Source organism: Solanum dulcamara, chromosome 10 (genome assembly GCF_947179165.1).
Source record: "Solanum dulcamara chromosome 10, daSolDulc1.2, whole genome shotgun sequence".
In the NCBI taxonomy this organism is placed as follows: Eukaryota; Viridiplantae; Streptophyta; class Magnoliopsida; order Solanales; family Solanaceae; genus Solanum; species Solanum dulcamara.
In genome coordinates, this window is record NC_077246.1 from 54,445,598 (window position 1) to 54,464,919 (window position 19,322).

Genomic DNA, 19,322 nt, shown 5'->3' on the forward strand with positions numbered 1-19,322 from the left:
AATTATGTAAATGTTGCTTAATTAAAATATGCATAAAAAAGACTGGACAGTTTCATGAATATCTAAAAGAAGTAATAGAGAAAAAGAATTTTTCTGGTGAAGATGCAAATATACCTCTTTTGGCCACAAATTATTACTAAAAATATAACTGATTAACAACAAAGTATAAATAAACCAATTAGATAGTATCGAGAATGTATTTTTACTTATAGTTAGTTATGTTAGTTATATGATGTTGATTAGCTTAACTATTAGCTTAGTCAGTTAGTTGTAGTTGTTAGCTTAGTTAGTTATTAGTTTGTTAAAACCCAGCTGTACACAATTATTATAGTGCTATAAATACTCATTTGCAAATATGTTTTCCTAATGAGAAGTTTTATTCAACAAAGTTGTCCTTCCTCTTCTTTTTACATAGACTTCTCCCTTTTTATGAATTCTGTCATTGATGTTTGGTGCTCCAAAGCTTATAAATCGAGCACTGATCACTAAACTTGTTATGGTATCAGAGCCACTATTGATACTTCCAGTTTGTAAGTCTAGCTACCTCTGTTTTAGGTCCCTTTGTAGCTATTATTAGATTATTTTTTTTATATTTTCTTGATTTGCAGCAATTGTGTGTTACTTTGCTTACTTCTACTGATTTAGCAATGAAATTTGCCCTGATGCATCTATGTCTTTGTCTGTTTCATCCACTGTTTATTTATATGAATGATCCTCTATACGTGTATCCCTCAGACAACCCTGAGTTAATGCTTGTTCTTTTTCCTTTTGATAGAATGGAATATCGATCCTAGAGAAGAAGCATCATGCGACTCGATGAAGAACAAATTAGGTTTTGTGACTAGTGATTGTGCAAAACCTGCTTCGAATTCTCCCCAACTGTGAATTTGGCAGAGGTGCAATGACATGGTGACATCATGGATCCTCAATTCCCTTGCCAAATAAATCATAGACAATGTTGAATATGTCATTGATTCAGTCAAATTATGAAAAGAGTTGAAGGATCAATATAACCAAACTAATGGTGCAAAATTGTAGCAAATCCAAAAAATGATCAATGACTTAAATCAAGGAGTTTTTGATATTACTTCTTATTATACTAAAATGAAGAAGTTATGGGAGGTAGCAGTTATGTAACTGCTAAAACTCAATGCACCTCCACATGTGTTTGTGGAGCTAAGGATGGTACACATAAATTTGAGCAGGATAGGTGTTCGATTGAGTTTTTGATGGGCCTTAATAAAGTCTACACAATAGCAAGAGGAAGTGCCCTAATGATGAACCCTATTTCTTCCATGGAACCATCATTATCCATAATGATACAAAAGGAGAAACATAGGGAATTTAAGTCAAGAATCCTGATGCTGATAAAATCTATTTCTCTCAATATAGGGAATTATTCTATAGAGAATTATTCTGCAAGTGTAGTTTCTTCAAACCGAAAGAACTTTAAAACTAATTACTCTACAGAAGATAAAAATTCCAACAAGGCAAGCCTCTTCTACGAAAATAGCAAAACACTAGATTACATTAATGGAAAATTTTATAGGCTACATGGATATCCTCAGGATAATTTCAAACTAACTCATAGTCTCAATAACACTCAGAATCAAAATTACAGTAGGCATGGATACAATAACAACAATGAGTACAAGAACAATTAGAGTTATAAACAAAACAATTCTAGGTTTAACAAAGGGAAAAGTATAGTACCAAATGCTTATGGACCATCGAGTGACATGCTATTCGGAAAGGATGAAGATCATGAAAAAGAAGATCAACTTTTGAGCCTTACAAGGGAACAATATGGGCATGTAATGAACCTACTCCAATATTTTCAAGGGAGGAAAAGTTCCAGCAACAACAATCTCATTAGTAGAGTAGTAACCTTCATGGATCCTCAATTCCCTTGCCAAATAGATCATAGACAATGTTGAATATGTCATTGATTCAGTCAAATTATGAAAAGAGTTGAAGGATCAATATAACCAAACTAATGGTGCAAAATTGTAGCAAATTCAAAAAATGATCAATGACTTAAATCAAGGAGTTTTCGATATTACTTCTTATTATACTAAAATGAAGAAGTTATGGGAGGTAGCAGTTATCTAACTTCTAAAACTCAATGCACCTCTACATGTGTTTGTGGAGCTAAGGATGGTACACATAAATTTGAGCAGGATAGGTGTTCGATTGAGTTTTTGATGGGCCTTAATAAAGTCTACACAATAGCAAGAGGAAGTGCCCTAATGATGAACCCTATTTCTTCCATGGAACCATCATTATCCATAATGATACAAAAGGAGAAACATAGGGAATTTAAGTCAAGAGTCCTGATGCTGATAGAATCTATTTCTCTTAATATAGGGAATTATTCTATAGAGAATTATTCTGCAAGTGTAGTTTCTTCAAATCGAAAGAACTTTAAAACTAATTACTCAACAGAAGATAAGAATTCCAACAAGGCAAGCCTCTTCTACGAAAATTGCAAAACACCAGATTACTAATCTTGGGCGCATTTATAAGCCCATGCACTATGTTTGGCCATTGTTGTGTGGCATTCTAAGAATATATTGAAGCCAAATGACTTATTTTGGATGGAATATCAAGAAAATGTGCAATAAGGTATGAGTTCCAACATATGCAGGAATTTTGCAAAGCAAAAGGCAGGAAAAATGGTCATGGCGCTATAGTGGCGTGATGCGCCACTGCAGCGCCAAACCCTGCATAGATTCTAGTGGCACGATGCGCCAAGATGCAAACTACTGAGGCATGTTTTGGGCGCGATAGTGGCGCGATGCCCCACTATAGCGCCAAGCGAAAAACTAGAGGCATACTCTAGGCGCGATAGTGGCGCGATGCCCCACTGCAGTGCCATCAACTTTCCAATTATTTATTATTCTGCCCATCAATAATTGAAAGGGAAAAGCACTTTAAATAGTTCTTTGTACTAAGGCAGAAAGGTAGAGACTTTTTTGGAGGCAGAAAAAGAAGAGAAAAAAGAAGAAAGAAGAAGAGAAGCACAAAAACATCTTAGGTTCCTTTCTTCCTTTATTGTATTTTAATTTGTATGGAATTTATTCTTTGGTGTTGTTATTTAACTATGAGTAGCTAAACACCCAAATTCTGGGGCTATAGCTACAAAACATGGTTTAATAGCATTTAAACTTGGTGGAAGATGGGTTATTGATTTTAATTACTCTTCCATTCTTGTGGTTATGATTTTGATGTTTGGCCAGCATTAAGATATATGTGTTGTCTATCTTGAAATCAGAAGAGGATAGGTCGATAGAACAAAGAATGGAAGGAATGTGTTCATACTAATATATTTTAGTGTGATTAGTAGATAGGATGCTTGTGACATATATCTATTTACCACATTTGGTTATGATAAAGAATGATAGTTAAATGCATTTTTATTGTTTCATACCTATCACCATTCAACGATGTAGTTAGGTTGGCAATGAAGATAGGCAATTATAGGTCGGGAAACCATAATTAGATTATTAACCCTTTTTATCAGTAATTAAATAGCCCATCAGAAACTAAGATTGAATAATAGTAAACTTGATTTCACGTTATGCTATAGCCCTGGAATTTCTTAAAGCCTGATTAATATACATAACTATTGCATTGTTTTCACTTCGAAAAAGTTTTTATACTTCCAAAAATCAGTAACAAACAATCTTAAACTCATTGCATAACTATAATTAGTGTAGTCATTTGAAAGAAACTGTTTGCCTTATCAAGGTCCCTGTGGGTTCGATATCTGGCTTGAAAGAGCCGCTTTACTACTTGAGAGACTACGTACACTTGTGTGTGAAATTGTAGCCACAATAAGTTTTTGGCACCGTTGTCGGGGACCTTAGAAATTAGGCAAATTGACTTTGTATGTTGATTGTGCTAGCTTTAAAAACTTGGTCTTAGCTGTGAATTTTCGTAGGTAACTTAAACATTACACTGGACAGAGACAAGAGCTTGTAGATCCATTATCCGAGCCTGAACGATTCTTTCAGCGGGAAAGGCGAACAGCGGCTTCGCAAAACTTAATACATAAACTAAATCTGGCGGAAAATCATGATTTAGAAGGAGAGGTCTTGCCAGAGGAGCTCTCTGCAGCCATGGCAGCCAGGATAGTACGTGATGTGGCAGTCCCACTCACTGCAAATGTCACCTCCAATATTCAGAAACCGCCAGCTGGAGGGAGATTTGAATTAAAACAGAACATGGTGCAATTGTTGCACTTTAATAGACAGTTCACGCGATTGCCTCATGAAGATCCTTAAGTTCACATCTAAAAAATTTTGGAGATCAGCGATACTTACACACCAATTGGGGTATCTCTTGATTATGTGAGAGTAACATTATTTCCTTTTTATTTGATAGGAGAAGCCAAGAGGTGGTTGAAGTCAAAACCACCAAATTCAATCACTTCATGGAATAATTTGGCCCGCAAGTTTCTTATAAGGTTCTTCCCTTCGGGGAAGACGGCTAAGTTGAGGGCTGAAATTTTGAGCTTCAAGCAAAAGTTAGAAGAAAATTTGTACCAATCATGGGACAGATTTAAATTATTACTCATTAATTGACCTCATCATTATCAAGCTAACGAAGTGTTGGTCCATACCTTCATAGAAGCGTTGGAACCCAACACCAAAATTCTTCTTGATTCAACTGTAGGTGGGCAAGCCTTGGAGAAAACCTATGATGAGTTATACACACTGTTAAATTACATATCCCAAGGAAATCCGGAGTGGAACGGAGGAAATGCTAGACCTATCACCCAAAAACAAGCAGGCATGTTAGAGGTTGATATAGTAACTGCATTGACAGCACAAATTGCAGCAATGCAAAACATGATGACAACACATTTCAATATGCTAGCAAAAGGACAGGAACAGGCTTCAGTGAGCATGGTTCAACAATAACATATGTGGTGCGAAGTATGTGGAAGCAGTGAGCATGTGGCCGAATATTGTGGAGCAAATCCAGAATCAAAATATTTTGTAGGTAATGAACCTAAGGGTGTTGGCAACCAAAACTATGGAAATACTTACAACCCAAATTAGAGAAACCATCCTAACTTCTCATGGAGTGGAAATCAACAAAATCATTATCAAGGGAAAAATCAATATAGAACACAAGGAGGTGGACACCAATACAATAATCCTAGTCAAGAATACAATGCTCAAAGTTAAGGTGATCAAGAATCAAGAAAATTGGAAAGCATGAGTGTTGAGGACATGTTGAAACAAATCATGACACACCAAGCCAAGCTAGCTTCCGATGCCCGACAAAATCAACTGGCTACCCAAAATTTAGAGAAACAGATTGGGCAATTAGCAAGTGCACATAGTTCTCGCCAACAAGGGGGCTTACCAGGTAACACTGATCCCAATCCCAAACAGGTGAATGTCATGAGTACTCGCAGTGGTTACCCACTCACTGAATTGGCTCCCAAAGCACAATCGGCAGAGGAAAAAGGCAAAGAGCAAGTCGGGTAAGAAGGTGAACCCAGCGGTTCAAAATTAATAAAGGAACCAAAGACAAAACCTCTTCCTCTATTTCCTCAAAAATTTAAAAAGAAGAAAGAAGAGGAGTGTTTTGCAAAGTTTATAGATTTGTTGAAACAGGTGCAAATTAATTTGCCTTTGATTGATGTTTTACAGGGAATCCCAAAGTATGCTAAATTCGTCAAGGATATTGTGGCCAATAAAAGCAAGTTAGCTGAATTTGCAACTGTGGCACTCACTGAAGAGTGTAGTTCAAGAATCTTGAACAAAAGCAAGCTTCCAGCTAAACTAAAAGATCCAAGTAGTTTCACGGTGCAGGTAACCATCGGTAAATATAGTAATGTAAGAGGTCTCTGTGATTTGGGTGCTAGTATCAACTTAATGCCTAGATCCATGCTTAAGAAATTAGGCCTGGGAGAACTTAAAGGAACAACTATTTTGCTACAATTAGCGGATCATTCTGTAGCTAGCCCTGATGGTATCATTGAAGATATTTTAGTACAAGTAGGATCCCTCATCTTTCCTGTTGATTTTGTTGTTTTAGATTTTGAGCCAGACCCTGATGTTCCTTTTATCTTAGGACGCTCGTTCTTAGCAACAGGCGGGGCACTAATTAATGTGGCTGCAGGTAGATTGACTATGAGAGCACATGATAAAGTGGAAGTGTTTGATGTATATCATGCACTGAAATTGCCTGCAATTTATGAGGAGCTGTCTGCTGTAACCATCATTGATGAGGAAATATCAGCTCAATGTACTACCTCAAATGATCCATTGGCGAAAGTCGTAATGGGTCAAGATATTGAATAGGACATGGAAGCTAAAGATCTAGCAAGTGTGCTTGATATGCCAAATATTAGCATATGGAAGAAGAATGTAGAACCCTTGAACAGAGAATTGAGTCCTTCACCCAAGCCTTCTCTTGAGGAAGCCCCTCAATTAGAGTTAAAAAAACTGCCATCACATCTCAGGTATGTTTTTCTTTGAATAAATAACACTTTACCTGTAATACTTTTATCTGCTTTATCTGAGGTACAGGTCATAGCAGCACTGAAGGTACTGAAGAGGCACAAAAAGGCCATTGGGTGGCAAATGGCTGAGAGCACTGGGGACAGTGCTTTGTTTAAGTGTGGGGTGGGAGTTGGAATTGATCATTGTACCTTTGTAGAAACTTTATTTAGTGCATTTTTCATTTTGGGTTTCTTGGTAGTTGTTTTTGGTTCTTTAGCCAAGGATAGTCCCTTTTGAACCGTACAAAAAACAATGAGTTTCAGTCGGTATGTATGGAAAATGTCTGACTAGGCTATGCATGTGAGGGAAGGCATGTTATGAAATGAAATGACTAGTTTAAGACACTTAAATTCTTGTATTTGACTCAGGTGATGCATGCTTAATTTTAATTCATATGATTGTGTAGTTGGAATTCAATAGTTATCATCCTTCAATTGTACATGTGCTATGTGTGAGTGAGGATTGTATGTATTCAGTGCAGACATATCTAGAGCTAGAACTTGCCCGGGGTGTATGCGAAACAAAATAAAGATTGTATAGTTTAGGAAACAAACTAGGCATTTCTTAGATAGCCTTGGTTATTTTCCCTAGTTTTGTACTAAACCCAAGCTTTCAATCCCCTCTTATCCTTATTAAGCCTCATTTTGCAGTTCAATTAATCCGACTCAAAGTCCTAAACGCTCAGAGAAATAGATAATGATCGAACAAAAAGGGATAAGCAAAAATGAGGAGTGTATAGTTTAAAAAAAATAATATATATATATATATATATATATATATATATATATATATATATATTGTCTATATGTATAGAAAAGGTACCAAAGAATGATTCTTACCTTCTCATCATTTTACATCACAACCGATGAAGACCTAGTAATCCTAATACTATTGTATTCTTCTACTAGTAGAGCAAAACACTAAGGGCAAGCCTATGGAAATCTTTGTGTCGCACTTTAAATCATTTGAGAGAGTGAGTGATTTTGTTGCAATATACCCACAACACTAATTTAGCGCTTAGGGGTATTTCAATGTGGTGAGATGCACTTATTAAATTGTAAGAATTTGATAATCTGTAGAATGTCCAATTAAATGATGCATATGGATTTGCTGTGTTATAGAGTCACTTCTTGAGTTTAAAAGGTGTTGAACTAGTTATGATGATGTGAACATGTGTAGCCAGGTGCTTAATGTATATCTGAGATAGATTGCCTTATGTTCAGGCAAGGATCAACGTCTATGCTCAATTCAGGTGTTTATTCGAGGACAAACAAAAATCTAAGTGGGGGGTGGTGATCTTGGGCGCATTTATAAGCCCATGCACTATGTTTGGCCATTGTTGTGTGACATTCTGAGAAGATATTGAAGCCAAATGACTTATTTTGGATGGAATATCAAGCAAGTGTGCAATAAGGTATGAGTTCCAATATATGCAGGAATTTTGCAAAGCAAAAGGCAGGGAAAGTGGTCATGGCGCTATAGTGGCGCGAGGCGCCACTGCAGTGCCAAACCCTGCACAGATTCTAGTGGCGCGATGCGCCAGGATGCAAACTACTTAGGCATGTTTTGGGCGCGATAGTGGCGCGATGCCCCACTATAGCGCCAAGCGAAAAACTACAGGCATACTTTGGGCACGATAGTGGCGCGATGCCCCACTGCAGTGCCATCAACTTTCCAATTATTTATTATTCTGCCCATCAATAATTGAATGGGAAAAGCACTTTAAATAGTTCTTTGTACTAGGGCAGAAAGGTAGAGAAATTTTCGGAGGCAGAAAAAGAAGAGAAAAAAAAAGAAAGAAGAAGAGAAGCACAAAAACATCTTAGGTTCCTTTCTTCCTTTGTTGTATTTTAATTTGTATGGAATTGATTCCTTGGTGTTGTTATTTAACTATGAGTAGCTAAACACCCAAATTCTGGGGCTATAGCTACAAAACATGGTTTAATAGCATTTAAACTTGGTGGAAGATGGGTTATTGATTCCAATTACTCTTCATTCTTGTGGTTATGATTTTGATGTTTGGCCAGCATTAAGATATATGTGTTGTCTATCTTGAAATCGGAAGAGGATAGGTCGATAGAACAAAGAATGGAAGGAATGTGTTCATACTAATATATTTTAGTGTGATTAGTAGATAGGATGCTTGTGACATATATCTATTTACCACATTTGGTTATGATAAAGGATGATAGTTAAATGCGTTTTTATTATTTCATACCTATCACCGCTCAACGATGTAGTTAGGTTGGAAATGAAGATAGGCAATTATAGGTCGGGAAACCATAATTGAATTATTAACCCTTTTTATCAGTAATTAAATAGCCCATCAGAAACTAAGATTGAATAATAGTAAACTTGATTTCACGTTATGCTATAGCCCTGGAATCTCTTAAAGCCTGATTAATATACATAATTATTGCAATGTTTTCACTTCGAGAAAGTTTTTATACTTCCAAAAATCAGTAACAAACAATATTAAACTCATTGCATAACTATAATTAGTGTAGTCATTTGAAAGAAACTGTTTGCCTTATCAAGGTCCCTGTGGGTTCGATATCTAACTTGAAAGAGCCGCTTTACTACTTGAGAGACTACGTACACTTGTGTGTGAAATTGTAGCCACAATAATTACATTAATGAAAAATGTTATAGGCTACATGGATATCCTCAGGATAATTTCAAACTAACTCATAGTCTCAATAACACTCAGAATCAAAATTAAAGTAGGCATGGATACAATAACAACAATGAGTACAAGAACAATTAGAGTTATAAACAAAACAATTCTAGGTTTAACAAAGGGAAAAGTATAGTAACAAATGGCTTTTAATAAAACATTACTGTCAAACCTTAAGATCCTACCATACATCTTACTTGTTTCCCTTCCAAATGCATGTAAGGTAAAAGTGACATAAATTGGTGATGTGATAATCACACCTAATATCATTCTTCAAAGTGTGTTTTATGCCCTTTTTTAAATACAATCTGACTTTTGTCCATTTCTTAGCGAGGCATCTCAAATATTTTGCGTCCTTTAATGATGACCTTTTCTTTTAACAAGCCCGTTCACTGAAGTGGCCTCATGTTATTGGTAGCATCAAAGATGGACTCTATTTTTTGTGTTCAAGATGCTTGAGAGTTGACCCCAATGTTTCTGAGAATTGCTCATATAAAATTTGCTTACCTGCTTATAGTTCCAATGCTTATTTCATTTCCAATAATCTTTTCAATTTTTGTCATTTGCAAACTAATATAATGAATTATGTTCCATGTAATAAAGTTCTATTGCATTCTGTGAATTCTTACTTGTCTCATAGGAATAATGTAGATTTATCTAGCATACTAGATTATGCCATGTACCTTTTCTCAAAATGCGGGGAATACCATCTATACCAAAAAAATTTCCCATAAACAACCCTTTATCTATTCTATTTGTCCTATGGACAAACATACAAGACTCTCTCTTCAACCAAAGCACACCACAACAAAATAGTATGGTGAAAAGAAAACACAAGTATCTCCTTGAAACAGTTAGAGTCTTTCTTTTTTAGTCAAAGCTACCTTCAAAATACAAGGGAAATGTCTATTGATAGCCACACACCTTATAAGTAGACTTCTGACTTCTTACCTAAATAATCACATTATAAGTAAACTTCTCACTTCATACTTGAATAATCAATGTTCCTTTAAGGTCCTCTACAACAAAACCAAACTATTTCTCCCTAAGGAGTTTTGGTTGTCTATGCTACCTTACTATCCCAAATGTTCATAGAGACAAATTTGAACTATGAACTAATCCTCATGTCATTGTAGGATAACCCTTTGGTACAAGTGTCACACCCCGAGAGGGTACCCTAGACGTGGCCGGCACTCGAAAACCATTTCTAGCCTTCAAGCGAACCACTTGGTCCAATCACACTTTCATTTAGTCACATTCTATCAGCGAAAGACTCAATCATAAGAATATTATTCATAATTTAGGGCCAAAGTCCAAACATATATCCAATCAACAACTAGCAAGAATAAAATTTATCAAAATGAACAATTCAACATTTTCCACACTCTAGTCTATGAAGCCTCTATCAGCAATCTAGGAGGTGCCAATGACAGGTCCATGGCTACCACAATTCAAAATAAAGGAAAACTAATCAAAGCGAAAGATAATTTCAGTATCCTCCGGAAACAGGGAGGACTCACCAACTAGCTGGAAATGAATAGATCTTCAATGGTGCACCAGTTGATGATCTCTAGTACCTGTCTCTGCATCATGAAATGATGCAGGCCAAATGGCATGAGCACGTGGAATGTACGAGTATGTAAAATGGCCGAATGAAACAAATATCAAGAAAGAATTCAAATCAACTCAAAATTTCAACTCAAAGGAAAGAACAACTCAATCAAGTGTCCTAAGTCTAATCAAGAATATGGTGTAGGTGAGACCAATAACATACAATTCAACTCAATCCGACTTAGAGTACTATCAAGACCTATATGAGAGTTTTTCTTATCCGAAAACCATCACTTATGAGCCAGTGATAGTACAACAAGGTGACTTTATTGCCACGCCCGTTCATACCTTGCCAGGGTATGAATAAATCAACCAATCATAGATCTATAACCAACCAAGTCCTATCATGTCAGGATAATAATTTGGGAAACATCCGACTTTAACGGTCCAATCTCCTCCTACGTTTGGCGACGTAGTTATTAGATTTGACTTATTACTTACTCTTACCCAATTTGGTGCTCGATACTCCTCCTAAGACTCACTGCTCATAAAACTCTCTCCAATCAACTCAATCTAATCATATCGACAAGTATTATTTGGAACCTTGTCAATTCATCAATTCTATCACAATCAAACCTCTTCCAATCATACTATCCGATCAATTCCAATCACATCTTTCAAGAGTAGTTTAGATATTCATTTATGACAACATGTAATCCTATCCAATCATTTCTCCATTCATTTAGCAAATCTTTTCGGGATTCATCAAGATTCCAAGACTATAAATCAACAATTTAAGATAATTAACATATTTAAGATAATCGACATATTTAAGAAAATCAAAAAAATATGTTTAACAACTCATATCAATCAACTCATTACAACATGAAGCATTTATCAATTTCTTGACTCAACAACATCAACATAACAAAAATTAAGTTAATAGATGAAAAAGACTTATTTGGACATAAACCTATCAAGAAACTCCATTCTTATGAACATTTAATCTCAAAGAAGATGTAGGTAACATGGGTGGATTCAACCCATGCTTTGAGTAGCCTTACATACCTTGGTGAAGATTTTGAAGGAACCTTGATGATAGGTCTTCAATGGAAAGCTTGAATCCTTGAAATTTTTGAAGGCAAATCTTATTGAAGATGAATTGAAAGAGAAGAGGGTGGAGTCTAGGGTTTCTTTGGAGAGCAAAGGACTGAAAATAAATGGTCCAAAATGTTCCAAGTTAGTGAATATATGTTTAGGGAAAATGTCCAATTTTCCCTTCCTCAGAAATCTGGAAAAATGGGCTAAATTCCTGCTAGCACTATAGTGGCGCGTCGCGCCACTGCAATGCCAAACCAAAATGGGCTTAAAACCCTACACACCTAATAGTGGCACGTCGCGCCAAGGACAAAACTACTGAGGCTGTTTTCTAGCTCTATAGCAGCGCCAAGCCTAAAATTTCTGCAGTTATAGTCTGTCGTAAATTGGTCATAACTTCTGACTCCGAACTCCAAAAATTGCAATCTTGGTGGAGTTGGAAAGAAGACTCAAATACATATAATGTTATAGGTTATGGGCCACCCAGTTCGTTATATTCAAAGAGATATGATTGTTGTAAGTTGACCCTTATATGAACTCATTCGGAAACTTAGCCAAGACGAATTCTTTGGACTCAGCTTGGTTTTTAGGGATCCCTTATGACCCTAAATCATATCTAACACACTTCAATTACTTAGAAAGTGATCCTAACTCATGCATGAACTTTAAAATCGTCGAGTACGATTCTATACGTACATGAAGAATGGTTCGAATCTTAGCGGAAAAGAAACTGGGGTGTTACATTATCTCCCCTTTGGGATCATTTATCCTCGAATGATGATTAGACCAAGGATAGACTCGTGGTACAATTAAAATCAAGACTCAATCATCCAACCAATCAAATTCTCAAAATAATTTACTATTCAAACTCAATAATGGACATACCAATTCAAATAAAGAAAATGGACATTACCTCCAACATTCTCATCGATTGGCACGAATAGATGCGGATATATAGCTTTCATATATTCCTCAGTTTCCCATGTGATTTCCTCAACAAATTGATTTCTCTACAAGACTTTGACTGAGGCAATCTCTTTGTTCCTCAATTTGCGAACCTGACGATCAAGAATTTGGACCAGAACCTCTTCATAGGATAAGCTATCCTTAACTGCAATACTATCAATGGGGAATACCAATGAAGGATCGCCCAAGCACTTCTTCAACATTGAGATGTGAAATATCGGATAAATAGAGGATAGCTTAGAAGGTAACTCTAACTCATAAGCGACACTCCCAATCCTCCTCACAATCTGGTAAGGACTAATGTATCGAGGACTAAGCTTTCCCTTCCTTTCAAACCTCATGACGCCCTTCATGGATGATACTTTCAAGTACACCCAATCATCCACCTCAAACTCTATGTATCTCCTCCTCATATCGGTGTAAGATTTTTTATGGCTTTTGGCCATCTTTAACCTATCTTGAATAACTCTCACCTTCTCCATAGCTTGGTGAACAAAATTAGGCCCAATCAACTCAACTTCACCAACCTCAAACCACCCAATTGGTGATCTACACCTCCTTCCATACAAAGCTTCATAGGGAGCCATTTGAATACTTGCATGATAACTATTATTATATGCAAACTCTATGAGAGGTAAGTGATCATCCTAATTTCCTTTGAAGTAAAGTACGCATGCCCTCAATATATCCTCCAATGTCTAGATGGTGTGCTCCGCTTGGCCATCTGTCTGGGATGAAAGGCTGTACTAAGATTCATCTTTGAACCCAGTCCCTTCTAAAAGGATCTATAAAATTAGAAAGTGAATTGAGCTCCAATGTCTGAGATGATAGATAAGGGAACCCCATGCAATCTGACGATCTCCTAAATATATAATTTTGCATAATCTTCTGCGGTGTCAGTAGTCTTAACTGCCAAGAAGTGAGCTGATTTCATCATTCTATCCACAATTACCCAAATCGAATCATGTTATTTTCAGGACCTCGACAAATCTATAATAAAGTCCATATTGATCATCTCCTATTTGCATTCCGAAATCTCTATATTTTGCGCTAACCCACATGGCCTTTGATGTTCAACTTTAACCTGTTGGCAATTCGGGCACTTGGAAACAAATTCAGCAATATCTCTCTTCATTTCACTCCACTAATAGACCTCCCTCTAGTCATGATACATCTTTGTAGAACTAGGATGAATAGAGTATTTAGAACTATGTGCTTCGGCCATAATCCTTTCTCGAATATCATCAACATTTGGGACACATAATCTATTCTGGTATCCCAACACACCATCTCCCCCTTTGAAGAAAACCATTACCTTTTGTTTGTGAACAACCTCTTTCAACTAAAGAAGGATGGGATATTGGTCTTGCTTCTCTTTTACCTCTGTCACGAGTGAGGACGCAGACCCATTCTAAACATTAACTCCACCTTCATTATTCTCTTCAAGCTGAACTCCCAATTGAGCTAATCTATGCACCTCTTTAGCCAATTCTTTCCTTCCCTCCTCTATATAGGCAGTGCTACCCATAGATAACCTCTAAGAGCATCAGCAACAATATTAGCTTTATATATATGGTAGAGAATGCTCATATCATAATCTTTGAGCAACTCGAGCCATCTCCTTTGCCTCAGGTTGAGTTCTTTTTAGCTGAAGACGTATTGCAAACTCTTATGATCGGTGAACACATCAACGTGCACTTTATACAAGTAGTGGCGCTAAATTTTAATGGAAAATACCATAGCTGCCAGCTCAAGGTCATGAGTTAGGTAATTTCTCTCATGAATCTTAAGCTGTCTTGAAGCATAGGCTATCACTTTTCCCTTCTGCATCAACACACAGCCCAAACCAACTCTAGATGCATCATAATAGATCACAAAATCCTCTATTCCATCGGGCAAAGTCAAAACAGGAGTCGTGGTCAGCTTGGTTTTCAATTTCTCGAAACTCTCCTCACAAGCATCAAACCACTGAAACTTAGCCTTCTTTTGGGTCAGCTTGGTCAATGGTGATGATATGGATGAGAATCCCTCTACAAACCTTCGATAATAGCCAGCCAAACCCAAGAAGCTTTTTATCACTATTGGGGATGTGGGTCTGGGACAATTCTTCACTGCCTCAATCTTTTGAGTATCAACCTGAATACCATCTCCAGATATAATATGGCCAAGAAAAGCCACTGATGCAAGCTAAAATTCATATTTGGAGAACTTTGCATATAATACTTGGTCTTTTAGAGTTTGCAAGACAACTCTAAGATGATAGGCGTGCTCCTCCTTATTCTTGGAGTAAACCAAAATACCATCAAGGAATACAATCACAAACATATCAAGATATGGCTTAAATACTCGATTCATGAGATCCATAAAAGCTGCAGGGGCATTGGTCAACCTAAAGGACATAACCAAGAACTCAAAATGGCCATAACGGGTCTGAAAAGCTGTCTTTGGGATATCACTCTCCCTCACCTTTAACTGATGGTAACCTGATCTTAGGTCTATCTTTGAGAAATAAGTGGCACCCTAAAGTTGGTTAAATAAATCATCTATTCTCGGGAAAGGGTATTTGTTCTTTATGGTGACCTTGTTTAGTTGTCTGTAATCAATACACATTCTAAGGGACCCATTTTTCTTTCGCACGAATAGGACAGGAGTACCCCAAGGTGAGACACTCAGCCTAATGAATCCTTTGTCTAATAAATCCTTCAATTGTTCTTTCAACTCTTTCAACTCAGCAGGGGCCATTCTATATGGAGGGATAGAGACATGCTATGTATTAAGAAGGACATCAATCCCAAAATCGATCTCTCTATCAGGAGGGACTCCGAATAGATCTTCAGGAAAGACTTCAAGGAACTCATTGACAATCAGAACCGATTCAAGGGATGGAGACTTAATATTGTCATCTTTCACTCAGATGATGTGATAAATACACCCTTTCGAGATTAACTTTCTAGCCCTAAGATAGGAAATAAACTTACCCTTAAGCACGACAGGAATAACCTTCCACTCTATAACAACCTCATTCAGGAATTTGAACTTAACTATCCGAGTCATATAATCAATAGAGGCATAACAGACAAAAAGCTAGTCCATGCCAAGGATCACATCAAAATCAACCATGTCCAACTCAACTAAGTCAGCCAAGGTATCCTTATGATAGATTGACACAGTGCAATCTATATAGACTCTCTCAGCTAAGACAGAATCACCGACAGGAGTAGCTACACTGAAAGGCTCAAGAAGACATTCAGGGATTTTATTAAATTTACTAGCTACATAAGGAGACACAAAAGATAATATGGCACCCGGGTCCATTAAAACATAACAATCAAGAGTAGAAACTCGAATCATACCCATCACAATATTTGGGGAGTTCTCCTGATCTTGGCGACTACCCATGGCATATAGACGGTTTGTACCTCCCCTCGTATCTGAAATAGTGCCCCTCTGATTACTTTTAGTTGGTGGTACGGTGGTAGAATACTGAGCTCTGTTTCCCCATGTCGGACACTCCTTCTGAAAATAGTCCACTTGGCCACATTTATAACAACCAACCTTTCCCGCTCTTCACTCTCCCAAGTGGAGCTTACCACACTTGCCGCATGGGGGTTTTTCCCTTGAACCTTGACCCACACTATCTTGGGATTGAGAACCCTGGGATCTAAAATTCTGATGACTCTGTCCCTACCGATCATACATGTTATGCGGCGCAGATGCATTTGCCACAGATGAGACATAGTTGGAAGACCTCTTCTAAAAGGACTTGTTGCCCTTGATTTGCCTCTGCTCACTCTTCAAATGCTCTTCCTTGTCTTTCCTCTTATCATCCTCTACCTGCTGAGCATATACCATTAATTTGGAAATATCCATGTCAGAGATCAACAATGTTGCTTTGCACTCCTTCTTCACATGTCTTCCCAATCCAGAGACAAATTTTCTCATCTTTGACATCATATTTGGGATCATCTCTGGAGTATATCTGGATAGCTGGATGAACTTTAGACTATACTCCTTAACGGTCATACCTTCTTGTTTCAAATTCAAAAACTCTTCTACTTTCGGTTCCCTCAATTCTCTGGGAAAGAAGTGATCAAGAAAGGCTCTCTCAAACTCATCCCAAATAGCAGGCTCAGCATCCCCACCTCTACTTTGTTCCCACTAGTTATATCAGATGTTTGCCACATCTTTGAGCTGATAAGACACCAACTCAACCCCCTCGATCTCTATAGAATGTATCACTTTTAAGATCTTCCACATCTCATCAATAAAATTTTGGGGGTCTTCATCAACCTTGGAACCTGTGAATACCGGCGGATTCACTCTAAAAAAATCTCTAATCCTCGTGACAGCAGACGACTCTTGAGAACTAGAACTAGGAGTTGGCGAACTCTGGTTACCATTGTGGGCAGCCACTAATTGAGTGAGCATAGCAATTACTCCTCAAAAATCTGCCTCCAAAGTTGGTGCAGGCGGAGTAGTAGACACTTGAGGTGCCTCAGCATACCTTGCAGGTCGGCTCCTAGTCCTCGATGGGCGTATTTCTGACTGTGGGATCTCTGTGTTATCAGTATTCCTCTAGCTGGAAGGATATTTAGGAGGCATTGTATGTAATGTATAAACGCATGAATTAGAAAGGAAGTCTTATAGAGTTAAACTCTATCGCATGAACTCAGATTATAAAAGAAGTGAAATAATTCCTAATGTCCTATAGCCTCCTAATTATAAGTGTGGTGCACAACACACCTATAAGCAAGACTCTACTAGACATGGCTTCATAGACTCCCTAGGACTCTTGAACTCTGTGCTCTAATACCAAGTTTGTCACACCCCAGGAGGGTACCCTAGACGTGGTCGGCACTCAAAAACTATTTTTGGCCTTCAAGCAAACCACTTGGTCCAATCACACTTTCATTCAGTCACATTCTATCAGCAGAAGACTTAATCATAAAAATACTATTCATAATTTAGGGCCAAAGGCCAAACATATATCCACTCAACAACTAGCAAGAATAAAACTAGCCAAAATGAACAATTCAACATTTTCCACACTCTAGTCTATGAAGCCTCTATCAACAATCTAGGAGGTGCCAATGACAGGTCCATGGCTACCACAATTCAAAATAAAGGAAAACTAATCAAAGTGAAAGATAATTTCGATATCCTCTGGAAACAGGGAGGACTCACCAACTAGCTGGAAATGAATAGATCATCAACAGTGCACCGGTTAATGATCTCTAGTATCTGTCTCTGCATCATGAAATGATGCAGGCCAAATGATATCAGTACGTGGAATGTACGAGTATGTAAAATGGATGAATAAAACAAACATCAAGGAAGAATTCAAATCAACTCAAAATTTCAACTCAAGGGAAAGAACAACTCAATCAAGTGTCCTAAGTCTAATCAAGAATATGGTGTAGGTGAGACCAATCACATATAATTCAACCCAATCCAACTCAGAGTACTATCACGACCTATATAGGAGTTTTTCTTATCCGAAAACCTTCACTTATGAGCCAGTGATAGTACAACAAGCCGACATTGTTTCCACGTCCATTCATATCTTGCCAGGTTATGAACGAATTAACCAATTATGGATCCATAACCAACCAAGTCCTATCATGTCCGGACAATAATTTGGGAAACATCCAACTTTAATGGTCCAATCCCCTCCTATATTTGGCGACGTAGTTATTAGATTTGAGTTATTACTTACTCTTACCCAATTTGGTGCTCGATACTCCTCCCAAGACTCAATGCTCATAAAACTCTCTCCAATTAACTCAATCTAATCATATCGACAAGTCTGATTTGGAACCTTATCAATTCATCAATTCTATCACAATCAAACCTCTTCCGATCATACTATCCGATCAATCCCAATCACATCTTTCAAAAGTAGTTTAGATATGCATTTATGACCACATGTAATCCTATCCAATCATTTCTCCATTCATTTAGCAAATCTTTTCAGGATTCATCAAGACTCCAAGACTATAAATCAACAATTTAAGATAATTAACATATTTAAGATAATCGACATATTTAAGAAAATCAACAAAATATGTTTAAAAACTCATATCAATCAACTCATACCAACATAAAGCATTTATCAATTTCTTGACTCAACAACATCAACATAACAAAAATTAAGTTAATAGATGAAAAAGACTCATTTGGACATAAGCCTATCAAGAAACTCCATTCTTATGAACATTTAATCTCAAAGAAGATGTAGGGCACATGGGTGGATTCAACCCATGCTTTGAGTAGCCTTACATACCTTGGTGAAGATTTTGAAGGAACCTTGATGTTAGGTCTTTAATGGAAAACTTGAATCCTTGAAATTTTTGAAGGTAAATCTTGTTGAAGATTAATTGAAAGAGAAGAGGGTGGAGTCTAGGGTTTCTTTGGAGAGCAAAGGACTGAAAATAAATGGTCCAAAACATTCCAAGTTAGTGAATATATGTTTAGGGAAAATGTCCAATTTGCCCTTCCTAAAAAATCTG

General features: G+C 37.1%; 2 protein-coding genes across 2 annotated transcripts in view; both read left to right on the top strand.

The window, feature by feature from the left end:
- Window positions 1-5,225: 5,225 nt before the first annotated feature.
- On the top strand, window positions 5,226-6,320 carry LOC129869807 (uncharacterized). Its single transcript, XM_055944415.1, has 2 exons — window positions 5,226-5,492; window positions 5,667-6,320. Exons 1-2 carry the CDS (start codon window positions 5,226-5,228, stop codon window positions 6,318-6,320), a joined length of 921 nt encoding a protein of 306 aa, XP_055800390.1.
- Window positions 6,321-6,323: 3 nt separating this feature from the next.
- Window positions 6,324-19,322, top strand: part of LOC129869808 (F-box protein VBF-like) — a 17,486-nt gene continuing 4,487 nt past the window's right edge. The window contains exon 1 of the mRNA XM_055944416.1: window positions 6,324-6,481. Coding sequence (XP_055800391.1) covers window positions 6,324-6,481 — 158 coding nt within the window. The remainder of the gene's footprint in view (window positions 6,482-19,322) is intronic.